The sequence below is a fragment of the Cydia amplana genome, chromosome 15 (genome assembly GCF_948474715.1).
Source record: "Cydia amplana chromosome 15, ilCydAmpl1.1, whole genome shotgun sequence".
Lineage (NCBI taxonomy): Eukaryota > Metazoa > Arthropoda > Insecta > Lepidoptera > Tortricidae > Cydia > Cydia amplana.
In genome coordinates, this window is record NC_086083.1 from 16,073,606 (window position 1) to 16,099,900 (window position 26,295).

At 35.4% G+C, this 26,295-nt stretch overlaps 3 protein-coding genes and 1 long non-coding RNA gene across 4 annotated transcripts in view; 3 read left to right on the forward strand and 1 right to left on the reverse strand.

Annotated features, from left to right (window-relative positions):
- LOC134654661 (zinc finger BED domain-containing protein 4-like) overlaps positions 1–26,295 on the forward strand; it is a 1,082,235-nt gene that overhangs the window by 527,399 nt on the left and 528,541 nt on the right. The gene's annotated exons all lie outside the window — the stretch shown is intronic.
- LOC134654688 (uncharacterized) overlaps positions 1–26,295 on the forward strand; it is a 403,600-nt gene that overhangs the window by 81,993 nt on the left and 295,312 nt on the right. The window lies entirely within an intron of this gene.
- Positions 5,549–9,392, forward strand: LOC134654895 (uncharacterized). Its single transcript, XM_063510355.1, has 4 exons — positions 5,549–5,680; positions 6,282–6,437; positions 7,170–7,331; positions 9,188–9,392. The coding sequence occupies exons 1-4, from the start codon at positions 5,603–5,605 to the stop codon at positions 9,374–9,376; spliced, it is 585 nt and encodes a 194-aa protein (XP_063366425.1). The 5' UTR covers positions 5,549–5,602; the 3' UTR covers positions 9,377–9,392.
- LOC134654894 (uncharacterized) lies at positions 18,705–21,362 on the reverse strand. Its single transcript, XM_063510354.1, has 4 exons — positions 21,265–21,362; positions 19,901–20,056; positions 19,481–19,642; positions 18,705–19,072 (listed from the first exon to the last, which is right to left on the reverse strand). Exons 1-4 carry the CDS (start codon positions 21,334–21,336, stop codon positions 18,908–18,910), a joined length of 555 nt encoding a protein of 184 aa, XP_063366424.1. The 5' UTR covers positions 21,337–21,362; the 3' UTR covers positions 18,705–18,907.

Consider the following 26,295-nt stretch of genomic DNA (forward strand, 5'->3'; position numbering starts at 1 on the left):
TATTTATTAAGGATACAAAAATTCATTATTTATTATTTATTATAGCGCGCTAATACATATTACGCGTTAATATGTATTGCCAGACAGTTGTTTTCACACATCGGAACAGCTGTAAAAAACTTTCCGTGTGCCCAAGGACCGCTGCAATTGAGAGCTCGCTCGAATTGTCTAGGTTTCAAGGGTTATTGCCTGGTTGTATCCTGGTGTACCTTGCTTACATTATTTATTTCCACGAGCTTCCCAGTTTTGAAAGGAAACCATCATTTTGAAAACTTAAAGCATATAAGAGTCGCAATAACTTTTAGGTGATCAGGCTAATTGTTTGTTTGCAACACTTATCTGATTTAGCTCTCTCAATGTGTTATTTATATTTTTCCTTTCTTTTTATTTTATTTCTTTCATTATATTTTTTTTTTATAGCTACTCGTATAATACCTAAATTTTGCTTTTATCATCACATTACGTGTTGTGAATAATTTCTAGTTTTATATTTTTTTTTTAATGCGTCAAATGTATAATTTTTTTTGTGTGGTTATTTATTTTTCTTGTTTCTATGTACTCGAAATTTTTAGATGACATAGCATATGTTGCATGTGCTTCCGTATTGGGTGACGTGTGACGAGCACGCGTGGCGCGGCCTTCACAAGTCTGGTGCATTCCATTAATCATATGTTTAAGTTGATTAGTAGTTAGTGTTGATATGTTTGTGTTACTTTGTATGTTTTGTTGTTATTGGTAATTTGTTGGATGTGAATATTGTTTTTCTAATTAAATTTTTGTATTATTCCTTATATTTGGTTGTTATAAGTACTTATATGAGAGTGGTGAGTGGCTGATGGCATTTTCTTATTTTTATGCAATAATTCATTAGTTATGTAGTAGATTCGCGGATTGAATATTATTGATATATAAATGTAAGTTAATGTATGTTAATGTAAGATTGTTATTTATCCACTTTTTAGATTTAAAAACAAAATACTCAGATTGACTACATGTCATAGAAAATCGTTAATCAATAAAAAAAATGAAATCAAATTATTAAATTGAACAGATAATATTTAAAAAAAATAGATTATAATTCGCATTAAAGGTATTAAAGTATATGTAAGCTGAAATTATTTGACCTAAAATAATAATAATATTCTGTGTAAGTAATGTTTTCATGTATAAAATAATAATGTGTTTTGGAATAGTAATGAAGTGCTGACATATAAAATACTTCTATTTTACCAATAAAAGTTTGATTGATTAATTGTAATAGTGATATGATTTGATTGGGGTTTTTTTTTTAAACACGAAATTAATTTGTAACTGGTTAAGAGGGCCTTTGCAAAATATATTAAATATATGTTACCTATTGAAAACCAAATGGTGTGAAAGCTACTTTTTTTTTTTTATGTTAAATTGGATAATAATTTGAAAAGACCATAAGTGATGTTGTTTAATGTGTGGAATAGTAGATTCTAGTGTTTGTCAGCTAGTCAAAGTTAATGTTAGGTTAGTTTGTTAGTGGTTTTGTCTTTATCTTGGGAAATGGGTTTTGTTTTGAAATGTTAGGTTAGCTTGTTAGTGTTAGTGTTAGTGGTGGGTGGTGGTGGGTTAGTGGGTTGTTGTTGTTTTAAACGAAGCTAAATTATGATATTATGATGTTAATGTTAGTGTTATTGTTAGTTATGGGTGGTGGTGGGTTAGTGGTTTGTTTTGTTTTTACTGAAGCTAAATGATGTTAGTATGACGTCAATGTTAGTGTTATTGTCGAGGTGGTTTTTTTTTTATGTTGTGGCCTTTAAAATATATAATATACTTAAGTTAATTGCAAAAATGGGAATAATGGAATGCACCCCCGTGTTAATTATTTAATGTTGCTGATTGTGTAAAGTTTTTTGAGTTAACCATGCGACGCGTTATATGTGTATTGTTTGTTTATTTGTTTTAATTAACGAATGATGCACTGGTTGAAATTATTGATGGATATTAGAAAATGTTTTTATGTTATTACTTGTTTTATTTTAATTAGTTGTTGATATTTAATTTTATCTATATGTATGTTTTATTACTTGTTTTATTTTAATAAGTTGTTGATATTCAATTTTATCTATATGTACATATATAACCATTTTTTTTTTTACTGTGAAAAATATATTTTTGTTTTTTGTTTACTTTAAAATTAATTACTTGTGGTTAACTGGTGAATATGTATTTATATGTATATTTTTTTTTTGACATGTATTCATGTTTTGTTTTTCGTCATAAAGTAGTAATCGTAAATTAATTGAAATTGTATTAATAGATAAATAGATAGTAGAATTTGGAATATCGCTCGCAGACGAATCTGCATATTTGAAGAATAGATTATACATTATTAAGATTATAGATCTATCTTCCCATAGATAGATAAATTATGGATTTGATTAATATTATACTTAATGATAATTTAAACTGATAATTTTAATAAGGCGAGAAAAAATAATAATCTTAAGTAGTTGGTGTGCTTGCTTACTTGTTAGTTTTCATATTCTTTTCCTTCGTCTTCTATGGTTTTCGATGCTGTTTTGGTCGTCATGTTCGCTTGGCTGCGGCATGCGTATCGGCTTCGGTTCTGCTTCCTGGAAGTGTTGACTCTGTTATGTCCATGAGGCGGTTGGTGGTCTGGCCGGGTTGGTAGTTGGGGTCGACGTTGAAAACCAGGTTGTTTTGTGGCCCACTGGACTGATCTTGTTGCGGTTTTCTGTCCCGTGGTATCTACCGTTATCGTTATCGTTATCATTGTCCCTGTGCCGCTGTCAGCTTGGCTAGTGCTTGCGCTGTTGGACGCCTCCTTCGGAGCGATGATGACCTTTCCTTTTTGGTAGGTTTTAGTGGGCTGGCTGTTCATGACCTCGGGTTGGTGCTTGGTTCGGCTTGGCTGCGGCTGGTCGGCGCGATCTTCGTTCGTGTATTTATTTTATGCTGCTGGGCTAGCTGGCTGGCTGGCTGGCTGGCTGGCTGGCTGGCTGGCTGGCTGGCTGGCTGGCTGGCTGGCTGGCTGGGTGACGTCTAAGCCGGGGCTGCCTCGAGCAGCCCAACTGGCAGGGTCGCCATGAATTATGATGCGGAAGGGTAGAAAGTAACACCACTATAGTCGGGTAAATAATGAATACTTTAATAGAAACTGTTGGCCTTATATACTAATTTACATCCTTTGTCTGAGTTCAATCATGTGGAAAATCGCAATGAATCATAATTGTGTCGTCTCGAGTTACATTGGAATACCGATTATTATTGAAGCGTGAAAAGAATTATAATTTATCTATTTGTCAGCTGATCAGCTGTGATCAGCTGTGTGGCCTCACTACAAATGTATGCGTTGGCAACGGCCACGGCGGGCGATAAATCGACGCAAGGCAGCGAGAAAGGCTTCGGTTGTCAGTCCTATGACGAGCTCAATATGTGACGCTTTGGTCGCAAAACAAATAAATAAACACACATGTGTTTTAAAAGGCCTGGCTCCACGATATCGTTTAATGTATGTGGGAAAAGGACCCGCAAAATCGACACCGATGCACGAGAAAGGCTTTACTTGTGAAATTCGAGTTTTTGGGAGATCTGCCATACGGGGCACCAAAGGCCTTGGATTAGAGCGAAAGCACTTTATACATTTCGATAGGCGACAACTAATTACGCGTTTAGAAGCAAGGATCCAAAAGTTTTGTGCGATTAAGAAATTTAGCGTGCGTAACCCCGGATGTTGATTATCATTGTGTACTAGACGTGTGCGCCGATTAAAAAATGATCGGCGGCGGCGTTTGCCAAAAAATTGGCGGCGGCGGCGTGTTTTCGGCGTGACTTTCTGGTTTCTTAAGAAAAATCATTAATTTGTTGTTTTTCTTGAAAACTTTATCAATCCAGGTTGCTGGTAAATGAACTACGTATTGTTTTGAATAGACTGTGCGTAAAATAAGGTCTGTAAATGAATATAGCATAGCTATAATAAGTCGCAAAATTATCGCCCGTGACCGACTTTACAGACAGCCATATTTTTTGGAACTTTTAAGATAACAGTTAAGCAATTGTAGTATGAATTCAATTAAGTTAGACAGAGGCTTTTTGGAGATTTACAAGTGGCTTTCCAGTTATTTTCAGAAGCTTTTAGAGACATAGCACATAAATTTCAAATTTGCCGTTAGGTACCTAGAGTTAGACCAAGAAAAGTCTGCAACGATTTTGATAGCACATGCAAGACAAGTGTTATTTTAAATTTCAAACTTATGAAATTATGTTATGACGTACCTACCTATAAATAACACTTGCACTGCGTGTGCTATTAAAATCGTTGCAGACTTGTCTTGGTCTATCTTTAATACTTTATTTCCGCTTTTAATAGCAATTTTACATTTCGCTCGGCATTGTAACAAAAATGGTTAACCAATAATTAACTTGGCACTTAATAATACATTTGCCATCATAAAAATGTTATGAATAGATTGCACGCGTAGGTATTTGTACACGTGGTAAACGCTATAGGCCCATGCGTGCACATTCCTGACCAACACCAATACATCAAAACAAATACAAAACACACAACAAAACCGAGGAATCCGTATAAATATACAGGATGGATAAAAAATAACTGCATTCCCGTTGCCAGGGAGGTTTTGGGATTATCTATACTGAGCAACTTTTACTATGGGAAATCACGAAAAATAATTTGGCTATTTCATACATTTTGGCTGATCCATTTTCTATGGGAGGGTAAATTATTTTTCGCGATTTCGGGGCTGGTCACACAGTGGTCAGTATAATCTCAAAACCTCCCGGCAACGAGAATGCAGTTATTTTTAGACATCCTGTTATACAAAGATCTTTTTGATAAAGATGCCAGGCTATCTCACTGATAACGCGTTGGATCTCGGCTTTGAGCTCAGGAATTGTTTCTGGTTTATTCACATAAACCCGAGATTTCACAAAACCCCAAAGAAAGAAATCGCATAGTTGACATCTGAATTTCGTTAGGTGGTTCCGTTGTCGGGCGCAGACCGTCAACATCTGCTCCTGAAGATGCCTCGTAGAGAGGCGAAACACGTGTCGAGTATTGTTCTTTTGGTGGTGGTTTGTTATATTTATTTTTGCGGTGGGAGGATGGGAACATTATTTGCATGTAAAAAATACGGGTTAGCACTGATTGACTAGCACGTTATCTTTTCGCGGATTAGCAAAGTAATATTTTGGTTTTAATATGAATTTCCGCAAAGTAACACCTGATTCTATTCACTAACTTTGATGTTAACTGTATCACCATTTGTTAGACTGTCTCGTCCGAATGAGGTTCGCAATTTGTCATTTTACTGTGTTAACGACGGTAGGTAATGATATGATTGATATGTGTGGCATATAACGAATGTTTCGTAATTGCTGAGAAATCAACATTAGCAACAAAGACATGATCGCCTCGGTGTTTATCTGTTTGTTACAATAGTTCTCCCTTTTTTGACGCAGAACCCTAAGAATCGATAAAATCTACACGAGAGAGCACTGTTATTTGTATTGTCACGTGTATTCGTTCAGATATATTCACATTAGATCACGTTGTAGATTCATTCTCCACTAGCATTTTGTCTGCAGAATGCTCTGTCGTCTTGCAATATTCGGCATAATTTTCTGTTTTCTTCTAATACCCGGGGTATTAGGACAACTTGTGTTAGTGAGTATAAAAAAGTCGATCAAATTTAAGCTGAACCGCACAAGTGCTGTGGATACTTGACACCTTATTTTATAAATTAACCCTCTTATTCACAAGACTTAACAAAACTTGGTTAACTTTTGTCCCTTTCTATCAAACACAAATTCCGAATGACAGAAAAGTTATTAAGGACTTGACAGACGTTTATGAATAACGTCGTAAGTCACTTGGCAATAAAGAATCGCGCAACATCAGTATTGCCTACTCAACATAAGTAGTCTTACAACCTTATAACCATTCAAAGTATAAAAAAGTTTTAGGTAGTCTGATGCCAAGAAATCTAACCCGGTCAAATCTGATAAAAAAAATATTTTTTACGAAAAATTGGTATGATGAAATTATTTGACACAAGAGAGTATCCTAAATTACTTAGACGCCAATATTTTTGACCTAGAGTAACGGCCATATTCGAACAAGTGTCAAAAGTGACGTTTCTTCAAACAAACGCGTCATTGACACTTGTTTGACACTGACATATCCAATCCATATCGTTTCAATCTCTAGTATTAAAGTTCGAATACAGCCGTAAATCGGAAAAATCGATGATCTATTTGGTTTGCAGGGCCCGGGCACTTGGTCGATAGTGAACGTCCAGCAATGCGAGAATGGTGAGAAGTACCCGGCGAAGATGCATATCCGAAAGTTCAAACTGAATCGCACGCACGACGCTTTCGACGTCGATACTTATTTTGGTCCGGACGTCGACGAAACTTTTGGCGTTAGTAGCATTTCACACTCTAATTAAGTAGGTATAGGTATATTAAAAAAGAAGTTATGAGTGATTAGATGGCACACTTAAGTTAGCGCTGGGGTCTATTTTAAATATTCAGAATGTAACAAAAATTGTGGGAATCCATTAATAGTTATTTGTACCTACAACAAGAGATCAAATCAAATCAGAGTTCAAATCAAAGTTTGATATTTCTTCGAGTGCTTATTTTGAGTCCTGTGCAAGCGAAAGATTCTATACTAGATTCACGAGCGTAGCGAGTAAATCTAATTTAGAATCTTGAGCGTAGTAAGGGACTCAAAAGCGCACGAGATGTAAATAACTTTGATCTCGTGTAGTTCACAAAACTTTTCACCTCAGCAGTGAGAACATATTATAGAACCCGAAAAATGTATCAGCAGCTGAGGTGAAAATTAATTTGTTTACGACATGTCCGTCTTTGGGTCACAAACTTAACATATGTGTACCACAGCTTAATTGGTCCAATAGTTTCGGATAAAATACTTAATCTGTGACAGACGCACGAGTGATCCTATAAGGATTCCGTTTTTTTTTTGAGGCACGGAACCCTAAAAGTAGAAGATAACATTTTTGACGCGACATTGTTGTAACTTTTGTTTGAGAAAGTCGTATTATGAATGTTTGCTTCGCTCGTCGTCGTTTCGTTCCCTGAAAGTTTTATGATAAACGATTGAAAGAAAACATTTGTTTATTTTCTAGATTCGTTTAGTACTTTACAAGAAGGTGGATGGCGGATTCAAACTTTTCATGACTCTGGCCGATGATAACTTGCCACGTTTCGTTAAAGCATACTCCGCAAAGAATATAAAACATGGGCTCGAGTTAGCTGGGATTATCCCGCCAGACTTCCCTGTTCCTAGAGTAAGTGTCTGAATATTCGTCTAGTCCATATGTGATTTCAATACTAAAAGAAATCCACTTAAAGAGAACCTGATCATAAGTTAAATAAAATTTATAGGTAGTGTTTTCACTCTACGTAATTCTTCACAGTCCCCATTTTAAGTATTTGCCAAGTCAGTCGGACGAGAGAAAAATATGGTCGCTGACTGGACGTCGTGATAGCCGACATGGAAGAGAACAATCTCACACCTGGCGGTCTAGCATGAGTTGCGTTCTCGCGCGCGACTCCATACATCTGGCGCGACTTCAAGTATGGACTCGCGCGCGAGAGCGCAGTTCATGCTAGACCGCCTGAGGGTGCCGAAGACCGGGCAAAGTGGAGAAGCTTGAGTAGGAAAGCGGACCCTGGTGCTAGGAAAACGCTAGCCACCTGAGCAGTGGCGTGCACAGAGATTTGAGACTGGGTAGGCAAAAAAAAACCGGCCAAGTGCGAGTTGGACTCGCGCACGAAGCGTTCCGTACCATTACGCAAAAAACTGCAAAAAAATCACGTTTGTTGTATGTGAACACCACTTAAATATTTATTATATTCTGTTTTTAGTATTTGTTGTTATAGCGGCAACAGAAATACATCATCTGTGAAAATTTCAACTGCCTAGCTATCACGGTTCATGAGATAAAGCCTGGTGACAGACAGATGGACGGACGGACAGCGGAGTCTTAGTAATAGGGTCCCGTTTTTACCCTTTGGGTACGGAACCCTTAAAATAAGAGCTACTAACAGTCTTACTAGCTTACCAACAAAAATCCGTGATGGTATCACATCCTTGTCAAGTCGGTTAATAATGACGTAGTATGTAATTAACCACGGCAAATATACGAAAACTGATTGATTTTACTTTACCACTTGTTTGTGTTAACTGCAATTCCGATGTTCACCGACCCTTTTCAATCACTTTTTTTTGCTAAAAGAAAGCTTTGAGTATGCATAATTTTTAATAGTCGGTACACACACACACACACACACCGTACAACGTTCACAATTTAAAATATCCATATTTTCACTAATCACAATTATTCTAATTGCCAGTAACTGTTATCGTTATCTCACCAAAACAAAATAAAAAAAATGTAAATAAATAAGTAAACTAAACGAATAAAAAAGTAGTCTCGTCTTTATACTAAGTTACCATAACTAGCTAGCTAACTACCATAGCTAGCTACTTTTTAAAATAGTCACGTAATCATGCATCGCATCGGAACTATTCGGAAACCTTCGGCCTTCATCGTTAAGGATTCGAACGATAGGCGCTGCCTATCAGCGTCTAAATGTGTGCATTACTTGTATCATTGTGTGCTCGTATTTATAGGAAGGCCCACTACACTGTTACCGCGTAACTACGACTCACGGACATGCACACATAGAAAGGTTTAGGCCGAAATGTTTTCTGTCTTTGCCGTGCAAGGCGGCAGGCGCGCAGCGGCGCTAGTGCCGCGTGGCCCGCGTGGTGTAAACTTCGTTGCGTAGAATTATAGATGACGACAACGGACACCGGTAGATGGAGCGCTTATTAATTTTTTAGAATGTTTTATAGATTACAGATACGATCAAGTATAAATTAAAGTAGTTTAAAAGGATAGATATCGGAATTATAGTAGGGTAGGCAGTGCCTTTTTGCCTTTATGAAGTGCACGCCACTGCACCTGAGACCCAGAAGCATTTGTTTTGTTTTTGAATTTGGAACCCTTAGTTACTAAATGAAAGTTCAAAATATTTTTTGGAATATGTGCAAAAATTTGTACACGGGGACTTAGGAGGTAAGTTGAAGAGAAACAGAAGACGATCGTTGATCACAAAAAATCGTTTTTGTTCGCAGGGCGAATTACACATAAGGGACTTCGTTATAAATGTAGATGAACTGGCTCAAGAAGGCATGTATGGCGACTTCCTGGGATACGGTTATATAATAAAAGATCTGCGAGATGTCGCTTGCATGAAGGTTTATTACAAATATGAACCGAACGACGATAAAGGGCCAGTAGGTCGGTGGTTCAAAAACAGTTAGTCTTAACAGCGAGGGGGAGGGGGGGCTAACCAAGTATATTGCAAATGTAATAAAATGTATCGGGATGACAGACGCTACGAAAAGACACGACTATTTCCATACATTATTTATGTTTTAATTGGACTTTTCTATCAACAATTCTTATTTTAATCCTGTTACTTCCGTGCTGTGTTGTAGGGCAGCATCATATTTCTCCACTGACTCCGGTCCTAGGCAGTTTGGGTAACCCCCTGCCCCCATCACCAATACACACATGGAAATAATTACTCCTTGTTTTATTTGTGTAAACCTACGAAAAATTTGAGTACACACAACATACGCTCTAAAATATACTTATTAGAAGAAAAAATACTAGTGGATCAAAAGTACCACTTAGAAATTAAGTATAAGTGACTTGATGTTTAACTAAAAAATAAAAATGCGTAAAAGTAACAAAAATTTATTATTTCATTAATTATTCGTTCATGACCGTCGCTTTCTCTTCAGTTAAAGCAAAATACATGCTGCATCTTACTCTCGTATAATACCTACAAAATACTGCATAGGTATTTACGCAAATAACAACTGAGAACATTTTCTCCAAAGGAGAATTAATAATTTCTGCAAATTGACGACTTTTTGGTGTTCTTATCCCCTTCCTCTTACATGTATTGTATCTTTCTGTTTCAACATTAAGCAACAACGTTTTGTTTAAACATAACATATCACATTCTTCTATTGCTTAACAAACAAAAAAACAAACCCTTTGGAACATGAGATCACAAAATATTTTCGTACATTATATATCTCATTATTAATAAATCTTGAAGAATAGTAATCAGTCAAGATAATTACGTATATATTTTTTATTAAAACTTAAAAAATATATAAAATTGCGAGCTATTTAAATAGCTATTTTTCGCGCCAGCCAATCTAATACCTTTAAATGAGCAATTCTTGTTTATTTATTTATTTATTTATATATATATATATATATATATTTCGGGGATCTCGGAAACGGCTCTAACGATTTCGATGAAATTTGGTATATGGGGGTTTTCGGGGGCGAAAAATCGATCTAGCTAGGTCTTATCTCTGGGAAAACGCGCATTTCCGAGTTATTATATGTTTTCCGAGCGAAGCTCGGTCACCCAGATATTACACAGTTTATTTGAGCATTTAACAAACAAAACAAACTATAAACCCTTTGGAACATGAGCTCACAAAATATTCGTACATTATATATCTTATTATTAATAAATGTTAAATAATTGTAATCAGTCAAGATAATCAACGATATTTTTTTAAATTAGAACTCGTAAAAAATATAAAATTGCGAGCTATTAAAATAGTCATTTTTCGCGGCAGCCTATACACAGTTTATTCCAGCATTTTCTTGCATTCAATGCATGTGTACTGCGCCTTCCGTTGGTTTTTGGGGTCACAAGTTGACCAACATTTCCGAACTTGCAAGTTGCAATCGATCTTCATAATTGCTGTCTTTGATGAGGATATGGTTGATACTCGCGATAAGATGAGTGTTTTTGGATCGACGTTCGAGATGTGGTCTTACCAATTGTTCAGCGAGTTTCTTCATGAACTTAAACCTACTTTCAGGTTTTGTGGTTTGCGTAGCTGATAATGTAACTGTTTGAGGCCGAGATATCCAATAACCTATAAAACACTGCCAACGGCCACCTCCGAGTTCGACGACCTGTCGAATAATTTCAGCACCGTAAAACGGGGTAAATAGGTCCAATATTCACATTCAACTGGAATTTTAACCATCTTCCGTAAGTCATAGAGTATTTTATAGTACTACATAAACATGTATGGTAAGCTCTTTTAGATGCTGAGTAGCCTTAAATTCCCGACTTATTGCCATATTTTGATATATTTTACAAAAACCCTATCGGATTCCAATTTACCCCTGACGGGGTAAATAGGTTCGAAAGTGAGGTTAATTGGAATTTTCACTAGGGTTGTCACTCAATCTATTCAAAGCTAGATAGGTACCTACCATCATCATCATCATCATCAGATACCTTCAAAACTAGTCTCGGAAAATCTTTACAATAGGCACTAAATTAAAAATACTTTGTGAGATCATATTTTTATTGAATAAAATATTTATTAAGAAGTATTACTTATGGTACCTATTTTTTTATTCAATTGTTGGATACCTAATAAGCTAAACATTTTTTTAAGTAATTATGTATCTAATTACAAGTAATTATGTATATAATTAACTAAACATTTTTTAAGTAATTATATACATAGTTACTTCAAAAAATTTTTTAGCTTAATAGGTATCAAACATTTGAATAAAAAACAGGTACCTACCTAATCTGGTAGATAACATTAAACAAAAACAAAACTTAAAAAAATCTTCTTATATAAATCAATGGCAAAATAGCTTTACTTACTTCCTATATTTTTGGACGGTAGAGATGAAAATATCTTCATATAATATTTTCAAATTCTTTCGTGTCTTTTAAAACACAGTCTTCTTTCTCTCTTTGGATTAAGTAAATAATACCTACGAGTACCTACGAGGGGTATTCAAAATATTCTCGGTATGAGAATGAAAACAAACAAGTACGAAAAGTTTGATATTTTTATTTTTCAATATACTCCCCCCCTATGTTCATACACTTAAAAGATCGATCAATTATTTTTTTTAATCCCTCGTAAAAATATTTTTTATCTTTCGTGTAAAAATGCTCCTCCACTGCCGCCTTCAATGCTTCATCGTCAGAAAATTTATTTCCACGCAGATCCTTTTTAAGATTGGGGAGCAAAAAGAAGTCGCTGAGGGCTAAGTCCGGACTATACGGTGGGTGAGTAACAGTTTTAAACCCACATTCAACAATAGCTGCCTTGGCAATATGAGCAGTATGGACGGGGGCGTTGTCATGCAGAAGCAGAATATCTTTGGTTAACTTTCCTCGCCTCTTTTCTTTAATTACATCCTTTAATTGACGTAGAATGTTAGCGTAGTACTGTCCTGTGATATTTACACCTTTTTCTTTATAATCGATTAGTAATACTCCTTCACAATCCCAAAATATCGTGGCCATGACCTTGCCAGCTGAAGGGATGACCTTGAACTTCTTGGGATGAGCTGAACCCTTAATGTGCCACTGCATGGACTCTTGTTTACTCTCTGGGTCATAATGATGAACCCAGGTTTCATCTCCAGTAACTATTCTTTGCAGCACCTCATCAGGATTTTCACCGCACAGGTCAATAAAATCGGAACAACAAGCTACACGCATGTCTTTTTGAAGCCGAGTCAGCATTCGCGGAACCCATCTTGCACTTACTTTTGACATATTAAGATGGTCATGTATAATATCATGTACGGTACCAATAGAGAGATTGGTTACTTGTGCTATAGATTTTACCTTCACTCGACCATCTTCCAATATAAGTTTTTCCACTTTATCAATATTTTCTTGTGAAGTAGCTACTACAGGCCGGCCAGGTCTAGGGTCATCTTCAATACTCTCCCTTCCGCGTTTAAACTCGCTTGACCACTTTTGAATGGTAGATAAAGAAGGAGCAGACTCACGGTAAACACAATCCATTTCCTCTTTTATGGTTTTTTGATTTTTACCCTGTTTTGTCAAGAATTTTATCACGCATCGATGTTCTAATTTAGTTAACATTGTCAATTCGCACATGATGTTCATGTTTGTTCAGCAATTGCAGAAAAACAAAAGACCATCTCGGTTCGAATTATACTTTTTTTTAATGTCAATGAATAAACCTTAGCGGCCAGTAACGAAAGAAATTTTAGAAGAGGTCGTAAGATATCAATACCGAGAATATTTTGAACGCCCCTCGTATATACTAATATTAAACGTTTCTGATATAAAATCACATAACTTAAAAAAGTCTTCAATTTAACGAATTTTTTACTCCCTGTAACTTGTAGAAATAAAATTATTCTTCCTCTAAATTTTTTAAGATTTCTTCGGTGTCTTTGTAGCAATTCAGAATTCTTCCTCTCTTGGGACGGGTAGAGATACTTCTTTTGTGTATGTTGGTATTACTATCTTTCTTCTTCAAAGGCAATGGTAATTTAAGTTTTACATCTGATATTATTTTAATTTCTGACTTCTGTATGTTATTTGATTGGCGATTTTCATTTTCTTTCTTATAGTCTTGCTTATTTTCTTTTTCGCATTTTTGGTCTTGATCATCAGTTCTCACAATAACTTCCTGACAGTCAAGATTGTCAGCAAAAACAATTGGCATATCTTCAATGCAAAACTCAAAAGGTTCCGGATTCACTATTACATCAACTTTGTTTAATCCCACGGGAACATCAATTATATTAAAGTCATTTACTGCTTCACTTTGACCGCATATTTTTGTTTCGGAATCGTCATTTTTAACGTCATCTTCCTTCTGCACTTTGTTACTTTTAGGTTTTGTTTTTTTGCCGATACCTTTTTCTTTTAAAGGCGTAAGTTTTGAAGTTGATTTATTTGTTTGCTTTAGTGTCCTTTTCCTTTTTTGGTTTACAGGTTGCTGGTCTTCATTCAAAAGGTTCAAATCAGAAGGTTCCGGAGTCACTACATAAAATTCATTTAATCCCAAAGGCACATCATTTATATCACAGGCATTTACTGCTTCACTTTGACTGCAATTTCTTGTTTCGGAATAGTTATTTTTAACGTCATCTTCCTTGTGCATTATGTTATTTTTAGGTTTTGTTTTTTTGCCGATACCTTTTCCTTTTAAAGATGAAGTTGTTTCATTTGTTTGCTTTAGCGTTCTTTTCTTTTTGGGTTTACAGGTTCCTGCTCTTCTATTTCTTCAAAACTTACACTTCTTCCGGATACTACCTCTAGCTTTCTCTTCTTGATAGGTTCTCTTATATTTATGGATCCATAACGCATATCTTTTAGCAATGTCACAAAACTATTATCCACAGCTGCTTTTTTCGCTTCTTCATTACCTTCCTGCAAAGGAAGTCTGGCTAAAACTTGATTGCAATCCAATGGGACAATGCCACATTTTCTAAATCCGGCTTTAATATTTTTTTCAGCATTTGCCTTTAGTTCATCCATTAACAATTTTAGCAACGATGGGAAACAACCCTTCGGGACACAAGCTTGCATTCTTCCTCCTTCGCTTTTCTTCCATTTGTCCAATAGGCACCGCCAAATCATCTTCATGGGTCTAAATACTGCCACGTCTAAGGGCTGAGTAAGGTGCGTCGAGTTTGCGGGCAGAAAAATAAAATGGATGTTCTTTTCTTGGCACAATTTGATAATATCAATTGACAAATGTGACGATAAATTATCACCTATTAAATTTTTTTTACCATCTTTTCCTTCCAGAAAAGGTATTACTATTGTCTTTACCCAATCCTCAAATATGTTGCCATCAAACCAGCCAGATGAGGACCTGTTATACCTCACATTTTCCGGCCCTCTCGTTGTCCACGAATCGTATAAATGAAGTGCCTTGTAAACGACATAAGGCGGCAGGAAATTACCATCTGCTGTGGCTGCCATCATTACAGATGTTGAACCTTTAGAATGATTGACAATACGTTCAGGATACTTGCAGCCTCGCCTTACTATTACCTTCTTGCGGCCGGGATCATCCGTTAGATTGGTTTCGTCGTAGTTAATTATATTTGCGATTGGGACGTTCTCTAAAGACTTTTCCAATTCGCCAAAATATGTCTTTATCGTGTCTGAAGAGATTGCCGCCCTTGATCGTTTAATGTTCTGACATATTCTTTGAGATATTTTATCTGCATGTCTCTTCAAAAATGCGTTAGCATAGTCTTTGCCAGGGAAGTTATTTTTGAATAATTTGTGCTTGATATTCAATGAGTCTAGGTACATTTTTATTATATGCCTGAGATCTGTTGTATCTAGCGGGTAGCCCCAGTCGCCGCAGACATTTAAATTTTCTACTATATATAGCTCTTCTTCTTCGGATAGTGCCGTTGGCCTACCATGTGGTTTCATTTCACGGTTTTTATGGCGGCATAGTACTGATTTTGATATGTTGTATTTTTCAGCTACATATTTTAAGCTTATATTGGTAGATGATATCTCATCCAGAGCTTGTTTTATTAGTAGGTTATCATATTTTTTATAACGCTTGGCTCCTGGCTTGGGTACGTAGTTGCGAGGCATCCTGAAAAACATTAAAACATTAACTGATTTCATAAATAAATGTTAACATCGCGTGTTAAAGAAAAAATCTAGGAATGTATCTAGGTAGGGGCACAGTAGTAGGTAGGTACCTACCTAGGTTTTATATGTCTAATGCAATGTTCACTGTTATATACCGGGTGTTTCCTGTAATAGGAGCAATAAATCAAAACGTAGATTCTACTCCTCAAACCAGACAACGTTTGTTCAGCGACTTTTAAAAATAACTTATGGTTTGATACGTATCCAAGCCAGGAGCCAAGCGTTATAAAAAAATGATAATCTACTAATAAAACAAGCTCTGGATAAGATAGCATCTACCAATATAAGCTTAAAATATGTAGCTGAAAAATACAACATATCAAAATCAGTACTATGCCGCCATAAAAACCGTGAAATGAAACTACATGGTAGGCCAACGGCACTATCCGAAGAAGAAGAGCTATATATAGTAGAAAACATCGGTGTCTTTGAGAAAGTTACTTGATTTAAGCTCAGGAATGCACCCTTGAAATTAACGGAAATCAAAAAAAACACGGTGTATAACAGTGAACATTGCATTAGACATATAATACCTAGGTCTCTAGGTAGGGGCACAGTAGTAGGTAGGTACCTACCTAGTAGGTACCTAAATAAAATTTCCTTAAATTTACTAAGATTTTAATTTTTGACAACCCTATTAGGCAATGCCAATTTTCCCCATTAACAAACCAAATAACCCCCACGTTGTTCCAATTAGACCTGTTGACGTGCCAATTTCCCCCTTCACCGTTCCTATTATCTCAAAAATAACCTAAAAACGAGTGGTTATCGAAAAACTAAGATTTATAATGAAATATTACAATTATTTACTTACTTTTTGATTTATATAAACCACAATACACTATTATGATCGATATTACACAAATTTCAACACTTTTCACAATATTACTTACCTAAAACTTGAAGTTAAAACGCACCATGCACACGTGTTGACGACTACCCTGACTTTAAATGTGTTTTTCTTACTGAAACGCCATTGGCTGATTTAAATGCTCAGTGTAGCCAGTAGCAAAAAATACCATGTTCGTTCAGAAATTAATAAGTTGACCTCCTGTCTGGTTGTAATGGAACTAACAGACCAGTTTAGAAAAGCAGACTTTTATTCCAATTTACCCCGCGATTCCTATTTTCCCCGTTTTACGGCACCTTTGATCGAGATCAACACCAAATTTAGTTTGATTGTAGTACCTACCTACATAATTATTTCTGGTTTTTTCGTAGTATCATCAATAGCTGGCGTATGGTGCATGCTTGATATTGTGACTACGGCTTTATTTTTCTTAGGCACGTATGAAGAAATGTAACATAAGAATAAGAAATATTTATTAGCACAAAAAGAACATAATACTTACATAAATTCATTTAAACGAACAGAACAGAATTGTGCTAAAAGGTCTTCACTCAGCTTGATGTCCCGAAGTGAATCCTAGGACACACTACGTGACGCTGATTTTCAGTGCAGCCACAGAATAAGTAAATAGCACGGATTTAGAGTTAATAAACTGGATCGAGTACATTGACCAAAAAGTGTGTCCACATGAGAAGTCAAACTAGAGCCCTGCATCTCGTTCTAATTAGGGTGACCATAAGACATCTGTATGTGGGATATTAGGATAACATGAAATATATCAGTAGGGTGTGACATTTTCTAAATAAAGTGAAATTTTAAGTAGTCGGGTTTTTTCTTTCATTTGTAGTCGGCCTCTTTAGCACTCACTCATGGTATGTTCATAAAGGTAGGCTTCCCTTTTGTCCACTTCAGCTTTTTTTAAGTGTAAGCGTCATTGAAGATCTGTTTAGCAAATATGACGTTTTTTTTAAAGTTGGTGCCTTTTTTCTATTGACGGAAATGTGTCCTACCTATAAAGAATCGATTGCATATATATAAACAGTTTGACACACCTTTTCCGTAACAAAATATTATGTATAAATGAGAGTCTGTAATGTTTAAGGAGTAAAGCACTTTGGTTTTTAATTTTGGCAATTGAAGGGATGTTTACAAAAACAACATAACTGACTACACTGGTTGACACCTGAAACGATTAACATGTTCTTAAAAAAATGACAACCGCTCTAATCAGTTATGTTGTTTTTGTAAACATCCCTTCAATTAGGTATTCTATAACAAATCTTAAATTAAACATGCCGAAATAAAGACATACCTATTAAGTTAAACTTACTTTTACATTACCTACGTTAATTATAAGAATTCTGTGAGACCGATTCACAACGTGCCGACATCATAGTCACCCTAATGAGTTTGACAATGTTGTCTTGTATTTTTATAGTAAAATGTAATAATTGTGGCTTTCTTGTGAAACAATATTCCACAATTAGCAATTATTTCACTCCAACAACCTTTAACATAACATTTCTTCACAATTTTTAAGAAATTTCGCATTCACGTGTTTTGAAGAAATGTCATCAAGTTGGGGATACCAATTAATATTTAAAGTTACTACAAATCCTACCATACTAAAATTTAGGTTTTTTTTTGCTGTGTATGCGCTTGGTTTAATCAGTTAATAATATTGGCATCATAATTATTTACAAATTACTTAAAATATATCAGAACTGTAATCTGAATATAGCACTAAAATTGTATAAGAAGGTAATTAAATTCAGTAGTTTAATGATACAATTTCTACCACAATGGTATCTTTTTAACATTGGCAACATGTGCGAGTGAGACACAGGGCTCGGGTTTTTCTATCTCAAGTGGACCGTTTTCTCTAGTCTGGTACGAACAACTTTCTGTCTCGGTGATAAGGTTCAAATTAGTATGGCAAAAAAAGTGACAACTCGCTCCAGTTTAAAAAATATAACTTCATGGTAAATAGTAGTTCTAATAAAACTAACACATTTTTTTCTCTTGCTTAAAAACATGGAATAGGTAGGTATTCCATTTTTTATCGACTCTGGTTTAACCGGTTAGTAACTGGAGCAAGGGGCCCTAACAATATTTTCCAACATTTCACAAATACATATATAAAAAAATAGAGGTTCGTTTGAATTTTTCTTATCAAGCGAAAATCATCTAATTATGTAATAACCTTCTTCCTAGCGTTTGTCCCGGCTTATTTCCACGTCTCATGGGAGCCTGGTGGCAATTTAATCCCAATAATTGGCACTCACTTGGTACTAGTTTTATCGAATGAGACTGCAAAGATTAATCTACACGAGGTACATAAGTTTAGGACTCAAATACAACATTTTAATCAATTCAGTTCAATATAACCATTTACAAAATCATATTTTGATGACGGTTCACCATAATGTAAATTGATGTTTTCACCTATGTATTTCAATATAAAGACACGGGTTTTCATTCTGGGGATTCGTATAGCATTACTATCTGATGGCAAAGTAAATCCCGTCCGTCTTTTATTACGTAGACGTCCGCACTCCATTCACCGTCCATGCCGAGGAGCCTGGAAAACTGGGGAAGCTCCGTCGTGTCCACAACGAATTGTTTCACGTCGTAACGGCCCTGGAAATAATTTTAGGTTTCAAACGATTCCCATTTGTCCCAGGTGCAGATGGAATAGGTGTTTTCATGTAAATCACTCCAATTTGTCCCTCACCTCATGCATGGCGTCGGTCATGTGGGGTGGTTTTGGAAGACACCAAAAGAGGCGCTGTGTCCTAAAATTGCGATAAGGCTGGCTTAGGTTCAAAGAAAGCGCGGGCTCGCTCAATACAGCGTCAATTATTATTTTGACCGCTGCATTAAATTGGGATATTAATGACAAAAAAAACTTTTCTTCTTAAAGGACGTAAGTGCTTGAAAGATACGCACCTTTGCTGGTATGGCTTTTTATATTGTGTGAAGGTACGGAACCCTCCAACAAATGGCCCAACACACACAGGGCCGGTTCTTTTTCCTTTGTCTACTTACTTTTGGAACAGGAAATTCGGGCGGATCTATCCCCGCAGCAATAAACCCTCTCTTCACATTTTCTTCGGCAAATTTCTTTCCCGCACATGGCAAGCAGTCATCACCCCAAATCATATATTGTTTCCATGCACCGGTCACTTTTCTCTTAATATCTACGCGAACCTAGTAAATAGTCGAACAGTGCAATTACAAATACAAATAATTTATTGAAAAAAGTATTATACAGTGGTAGCTCTTATAGACTAAGAGGTGTTATTGTTATTATATTACAGAAGAATCGTTCCAGGGTGTGAACATGAACGCCCTATCGGAGAACGGTGCGGTGGTAGAATGTAGCCGTGAACTAGAATAATAATTCTTCTGAGAACAACCCATTTATATACAAGCGTTAGAACACACAACTTATTTCTGGGTACTTACAGCATATGAGTCGTCGATGGGTTCAGGCACATCACCACCAAAATCGAAAGCGACATGCGTGCGATTCACCTTGTATTTGTGCATGTACATTTTGTACGGCATCTCCGCGTCGTTCGAACAATTTTGTATGTTCAAGAATGTCCACTTGCATTTGTCCTGCAACATCAGAAATGGGTTTAGATGTTTTTTCTAATACTCGTCGACTTTAATGGTTGAATTTAATTAAGACTTCGTATACTAAACTAATCGCATACTTTTCACTATGGGCTCCCTCTATCTCTCTCGACTCTGACTTTTTACGAACGCTTTAGTCAACGTTAATGTTGAATTCGTCCAAACACGTGTCGCCAAAGAATAGAACAAAAGACATCAACGCGCTACTATTTAATGAATAAGAAGTGCGTTGATGTCTTTTGTACTACTTATTAGATAATTAGACTGTTGCCTGTGATGCAAGTGATATATTTAATTAAAATAACGTGTCAAATGCGAAAGACGTACTATCGTCGACGATAATGTAAAGTGCTGCAAAATTGTGCAAGCTCCCTAGTATAAGCACTTTAAAGTAGACACGTTGTTTTCGGGTAGCACAATTCTCTTTTTAAAATCAAAAATTTCTAAATATATTATTTCAAGAATAGAATAGAATAGAAAAAGCTTTATTCAAAAACGCTTAATTTAAACTTAACTAATAAAAACACTGACATAGATAAAGAAATACAAGAAAAATAAAGAAATACAGAAATTTCAATAAAAGCAGTACAGTGATCCCCACACTAGGCTCAGCCTATATTATAGACATTATAGTAGGAATCTTAGAGAAATACAGAATAACGATGTTGTCGCTATAAATATCAAAGCAATTTCATTTTAGGTAAATAAGATTTTTTTTATTATCCTAACTAAAGTGCTAAAATGTAAGTGACTTGTCGTAAAACTTTGTATTCTTTTTTTAACCTCCTAATGCCCAAGGTCCTACCTATAGTACCTATTCAGTTCGATGTAATTTAAACCATGTTCAATTGGAACAGAGTCGCTTTTGCTTTGTTTCGTTCAGTTTTCAAACAACGCAAAATCAACTCTATTTCCTACAGTTTAGGTTAGGCTAGTATGGCTGTTTCGTTTGTATGGCTGGGCCTTAGGAGAACTTGTTGATTCTCGAGTGGAGCTTGTTGACATTAAATAAAAATTTGTGACATGATGCCAAGGACGAATAAATACAATGTTATATAGGTGCAATGAAACCAAAGCCTTGCTCAATGAATAAGGTAGGTATATATTGCGAAATGGCGATACAGCGCGAAAATCTTATTAAAATATTTTGGAGATAATTGGAGTCATGTTATTAGATTAATACTACTTACTTCCTGACATCTAATAGTGAGGATGAGAAAAGTGCAGGAAATAATACAGTTTATTACAAGATGAACCGACATTTTCAAACTGAATAAACTAAAAATAGCAACATCGTTATATACCGTAAATCACGTATGTTACCTGATGTAACACATTTTTAACTTTTGATAGCATCGATATTGTTTAGGTACTTACATGGTTTACAATTCCGTTTCCGTTGATATTAGATACACACGCATACAGTCACATATACAGGGTGGATTTTCTTTTTGGGTCAGCGAGGGCAGCTACCAAATCCCGTGCTGCTACGAGAAAACGGTCTTAGAAGACCTTCCCTCGATTTCAAATTAATGAAGATTGGCTTTTACAGATTTTGGAAAAAATATACAGGATGCGAGAAAAAGGTCATTTTTGACAAACTTTTTTTTTTGATGCCAATCGATCCCATTCCTATTGAGGATCAAAAGCTTGTATGGAAGCAAAAAAAAATTTCCGGCTAGAAAAGCCACAAATTGAGGAAAACTTTTCCCATACAATTTGTATGAAAATGAAAACTTTTATTTTTCACATGCTATTTTTGTATGCCAATCGATTCCATTCCTATCCAGTATCAATAGTTTCTTTGGGGTCAACTTACGGTAATGTACTAAAAAGCCACAAATTAAAGAAAACTTTTTCCATACATTTACTATGGAGAAAACATGAAATTTAATTCACAGTTTTCTATCTGGCCAATCAGTCCTGTTACATTTAAGAACCATAATACTGTATGAAGACATTGCTGTAGATGGGCGACAAAGAAAATTGTGAATAAAATTTCACATTTTCTCCATAGTAAATGTATGGAGAAAGTTTTTATTAATTTGTGGCTTTTTAGTACATTACCGTAAGTTAATCCCTAGAAAACTATTGATACTGGATAGGAATGGGATCGATTGGCATACAAAAATAGCATGTGAAAAATAAAAGTTTTCATTTTCATCAAATTGTATGGGAAAAGTTTTTCTCGGTTTGTGGGTTTTCTAGCCGGAAATTTTTTTTTGCTTCCATACAAGCTTTTGATCCTCAATAGGAATGGGATCGATTGGCATCAAAAAAAAAGTTTGTCAAAAATGACCTTTTTCTCGCACCCTGTATGTTTTTTCCAAAATCTGTAAAAGCCAATCTTCATTGATTTGAAATCGAGGGAAGGTCTTCTAAGACCATTTTCTCGTAGCAGCACGGGATCTGGTAGCTGCCCTCACTGACCCAAAAAGAAAATCCTCCCTGTATAGGTACACACAAAGGCAAAGTAGAAGCGAAGTAAATTGGTACACGCAAACAAAAAAATAATATACTTAAGTTGGATCTTTGTCTTATATAATGTCGTCTAAATAGTCAACTTTGCCCACATAAGGCAGCTGTACATAATATTGCACATATTAACAGTTTTGAATGACTCACGGTTAGACCGGGATATGAACCGTGATTACCTTATGTAAGTACCTACCTATTGTTTTCGAGCTCCCGATATTTTGACGCAGTTACATACATCTTGTTGACGGGTAACTGAAGATAGCGGGTGGGTGTCAAAGTTGTGTAAAGGTAATCAGTAATCACCAGGCCTCGGAGTTTTTTTAGCACGGTAAGACTAAGGAGAGCTATGGAGTCTTTGTTAACATTAAAATTAAGTTCATACTCATACTCATCCTCATTAATTAAGTACAAGTAAATTATGTACAGCTCTAGACCTAATAAATATCAGCGATCATCACAATAACGAAATACGTAACTATATATTCATGACATAATGTGACATCTGATTTACTCATACACATATTTAGGTAAAGAGGTTTAATCATAAGTGGCCTATCACTTAAAAAAGTACTTAAGACATGCAACCTATGATTATAAACATTGGTAATACGTATTCGACATATTAAAACGATATTCCATAGATATTAAAACTGTTTATTATTCATTAAGGTTGATATAGAGCTACAATATTTTAGAATAGTTATGCGTTACTCTTCCTTACGTCTACAAAACAGTTCGTTCACACATAATGGGCAGTATAAACGTCGTAAGTCGCATTCATGGGCATCATTTACAAGACACCAATAGTGACGGCAGCAATCTTCACAATATCCAGTTGATTTCATCCCTTCATCTTTAAGAGATATAGCCTCACGAGGTAGTCCTTTGAAGAACATGTCAACGTAGATTGTATGAGGAAGTTTCAAACAGTAAAACGTGGACCGCATATTTTCTATCTAAAATAAATTAAAACAATATAAACTGAGTGTAAATAATCACGCTGACACGGAAACGCTACAATAACATTATAATAACTTTACTTGATCCAAAACTGGATAATCATTTTCGAAAAAATCGTATGCCTCTCTTATAAGACCAATAACTTTCACCATTGCAATATGGTACAATGATTGTGGATTTTTCGAGAACAGTTTTTTAATCGCGTACTTCTTGGACAGCATTTTTATTACTTAATTACTTAAGATTCAAAGGTGCAATGCAAGAGCTAACAATGACATATATTACAATAAAAACAAAATCGAATCGCTTTATCGTCAAAATACTTATGTTTTTTATTTTGTTTTAAAGAGGATTTATGCATAAAGTTCTTTACCGGTGTTAGAATGGTTTAAGAGCAAAATGTAACAAAATCCAACCAACATATTTTTTTAATTTTGACACTGTTGCTTTTCGATTTTAGCTGTGAAACTAATATGACTGACATACCATTAAATAGAGTTTTTATAGCAATGTCATTTAGAGTGGTCACGCCTTCGAAACTAAAAAAAAAAATTTTAGAAATTTTGACTTACGTGTTTTTTTACAGAAATGATAAAGATAGAGACTCAATACTTTCTGAGAAAATACTTACTTTTAAGTTGACTAAAATGAAATAAAGATAATATGATAAAGTTCAATACTTTTAGAGAAATATACTTTTTTAATATTTCGGATTTTATTTTTTTCCAGCTGAACCACATGTTTTTTTTTTGACAAAACTTTGCACAATTGTACTACTAAATGTAAGTAATTATAGAAAAAAAAACAGCGTTGAATTCCAAAAGGGCATATCTTCTTCCCTTATCTTGCTACGGCCTTTAGTTCATAAAATAAATAATAGCTATAAAAAATACACCACCATCTTCATTGACGAGTAACAAATAATATGAAGGTAAACAACCCCATAGAATTAACAATCAATATCCATAGAACACGTAGCTATAGGAATGAGTTCTTCAAAATCTTCACATGGTACGTGTACGTTGTTTATTTCATCAGTCCAGTTGTAAAATGTGTAAATAATTGAGACTTTTTCCATGTTCTCTGGAGTGAAACATGTTCTATGTTGGTCAAAAATCCACTTATGACACGAAAAAGATCTTTCCACATCGACTGAAGTTAAAGTAGCATGTTTTAGAACTTCCTCAAATTGTTGTGAGCTTGCCATCGTTCGTATTTCATTAATATCTGGGTTCCTTTGGAGAACTTTTATCTCCGGGATCTCTAATCGTGTCAGGGCCGAAACATGTAAAAAATTGTGTAATGTCGTCTATTACTTGAAACGCTTGCTTTAATGGAATATTTGTACACTGTAATTTTGTAATAGATTCAACAATAACCTGATAATTGTCTTTAATAAAACTAAGCTCATTTGGCATGTTCATATCCATCAATGCGGTTTGGGCGTTTGCTATAGAGATGGCTTCTTTTCTTGAAAATTCAAAAATAATACTTTTTATTTGCTCATAATGATCCGCGTAGTAAAATGCAGCATTCAACCATGTCCCCCATCTGGTTATTACAGGCCGCGGCGGTAGGGGCACATCAGGGGCCATCGTCTTAAATATTCGTGTTCTCTGTGGCGATTTCAGAAATATCTTTTTTACATTTGATATTAAGGCGTTGACTCCTTCATGTTCTGATCTTATTTGTTCAGCAACACGATTTAGGGCATGCGCTAAACAAGTAACATGTTTCATGTTGATAAATTTCCGTTTTAAAATTTTGCCTGCGAGAAGCATATATGCAGCGCTGTCCGTGCAAAATATTAAAAATTTGCCAATGTTACCTTCGAAATTACCTTGCCACAAAAACATAAGACTATTTTCTACCACTTCAGCGATCGAGTTTCCATTGACTTTTTCTAATACCTTACATGATAGTAAGAAGGGTCGACACGAGGATCCTTGTAATGACTTTACTATAACATTGACAACGCAATTACCAATAACATCTACTGTTTCGTCCACGGAAAGCCACAGGTAACAATCTTTAAATGAGTTCCTTATTTTGTCCATAACTGGGTTGTAAATTTTTTGGAGATAAAATTTTCTCAAAGTTGATTCGTGTGGAAGTCTTTTATTCGTTATTGGGCAGCAATATTTTTCCATGAATTTTCGGAATTCGGGATGATTAAGTCTGTTCCAAGGAATGTTGCAGGTAACCAGGAACAAGCAGAGATCAATATAGAAGTCGCTTATAGCTCCACATTTCTTTTGGTGCTTGTCAGAATTAACATGTTTCAGAACGTTGTCCTTTTTCAATCTAGTTATAGAACTTTCACACACAGTGCAGTATATAACTGCTTGATCGGTATTATACTCTAACTCTTCATAGGGTTCTATCCAGCGCTGTATAAACGAAGAACGTTGGCGAGATTTTGTATTGTGTAGAATGCTGTTGACATGCTTTAATATAAAAGTGTGTCTTAATTGCGTGAGATGTACGTCACAAGACACACACATTACTAGAGTCAGACCAAGAAAAGTCTGCAGCGGATTTGACAGCCCACGCAGTGCAAGTGTTATTTTCACGTCATAATTTAATAGAAGTTTGACGTTTAAAATAACACTGGCACTGCGAGGGCTGTCAAACCCGCTGCAGACTTTTCTTGGTCTGACTCTACACATTTTTCGTGATCGTATATAAGATCTTTGTACGGTTCAATCCAGTGCAAAATTTCAGATATTTGTGGATCCGTCATAATGAAATCAGCAATTTATTCCGAAATTTGCCTTAAATGA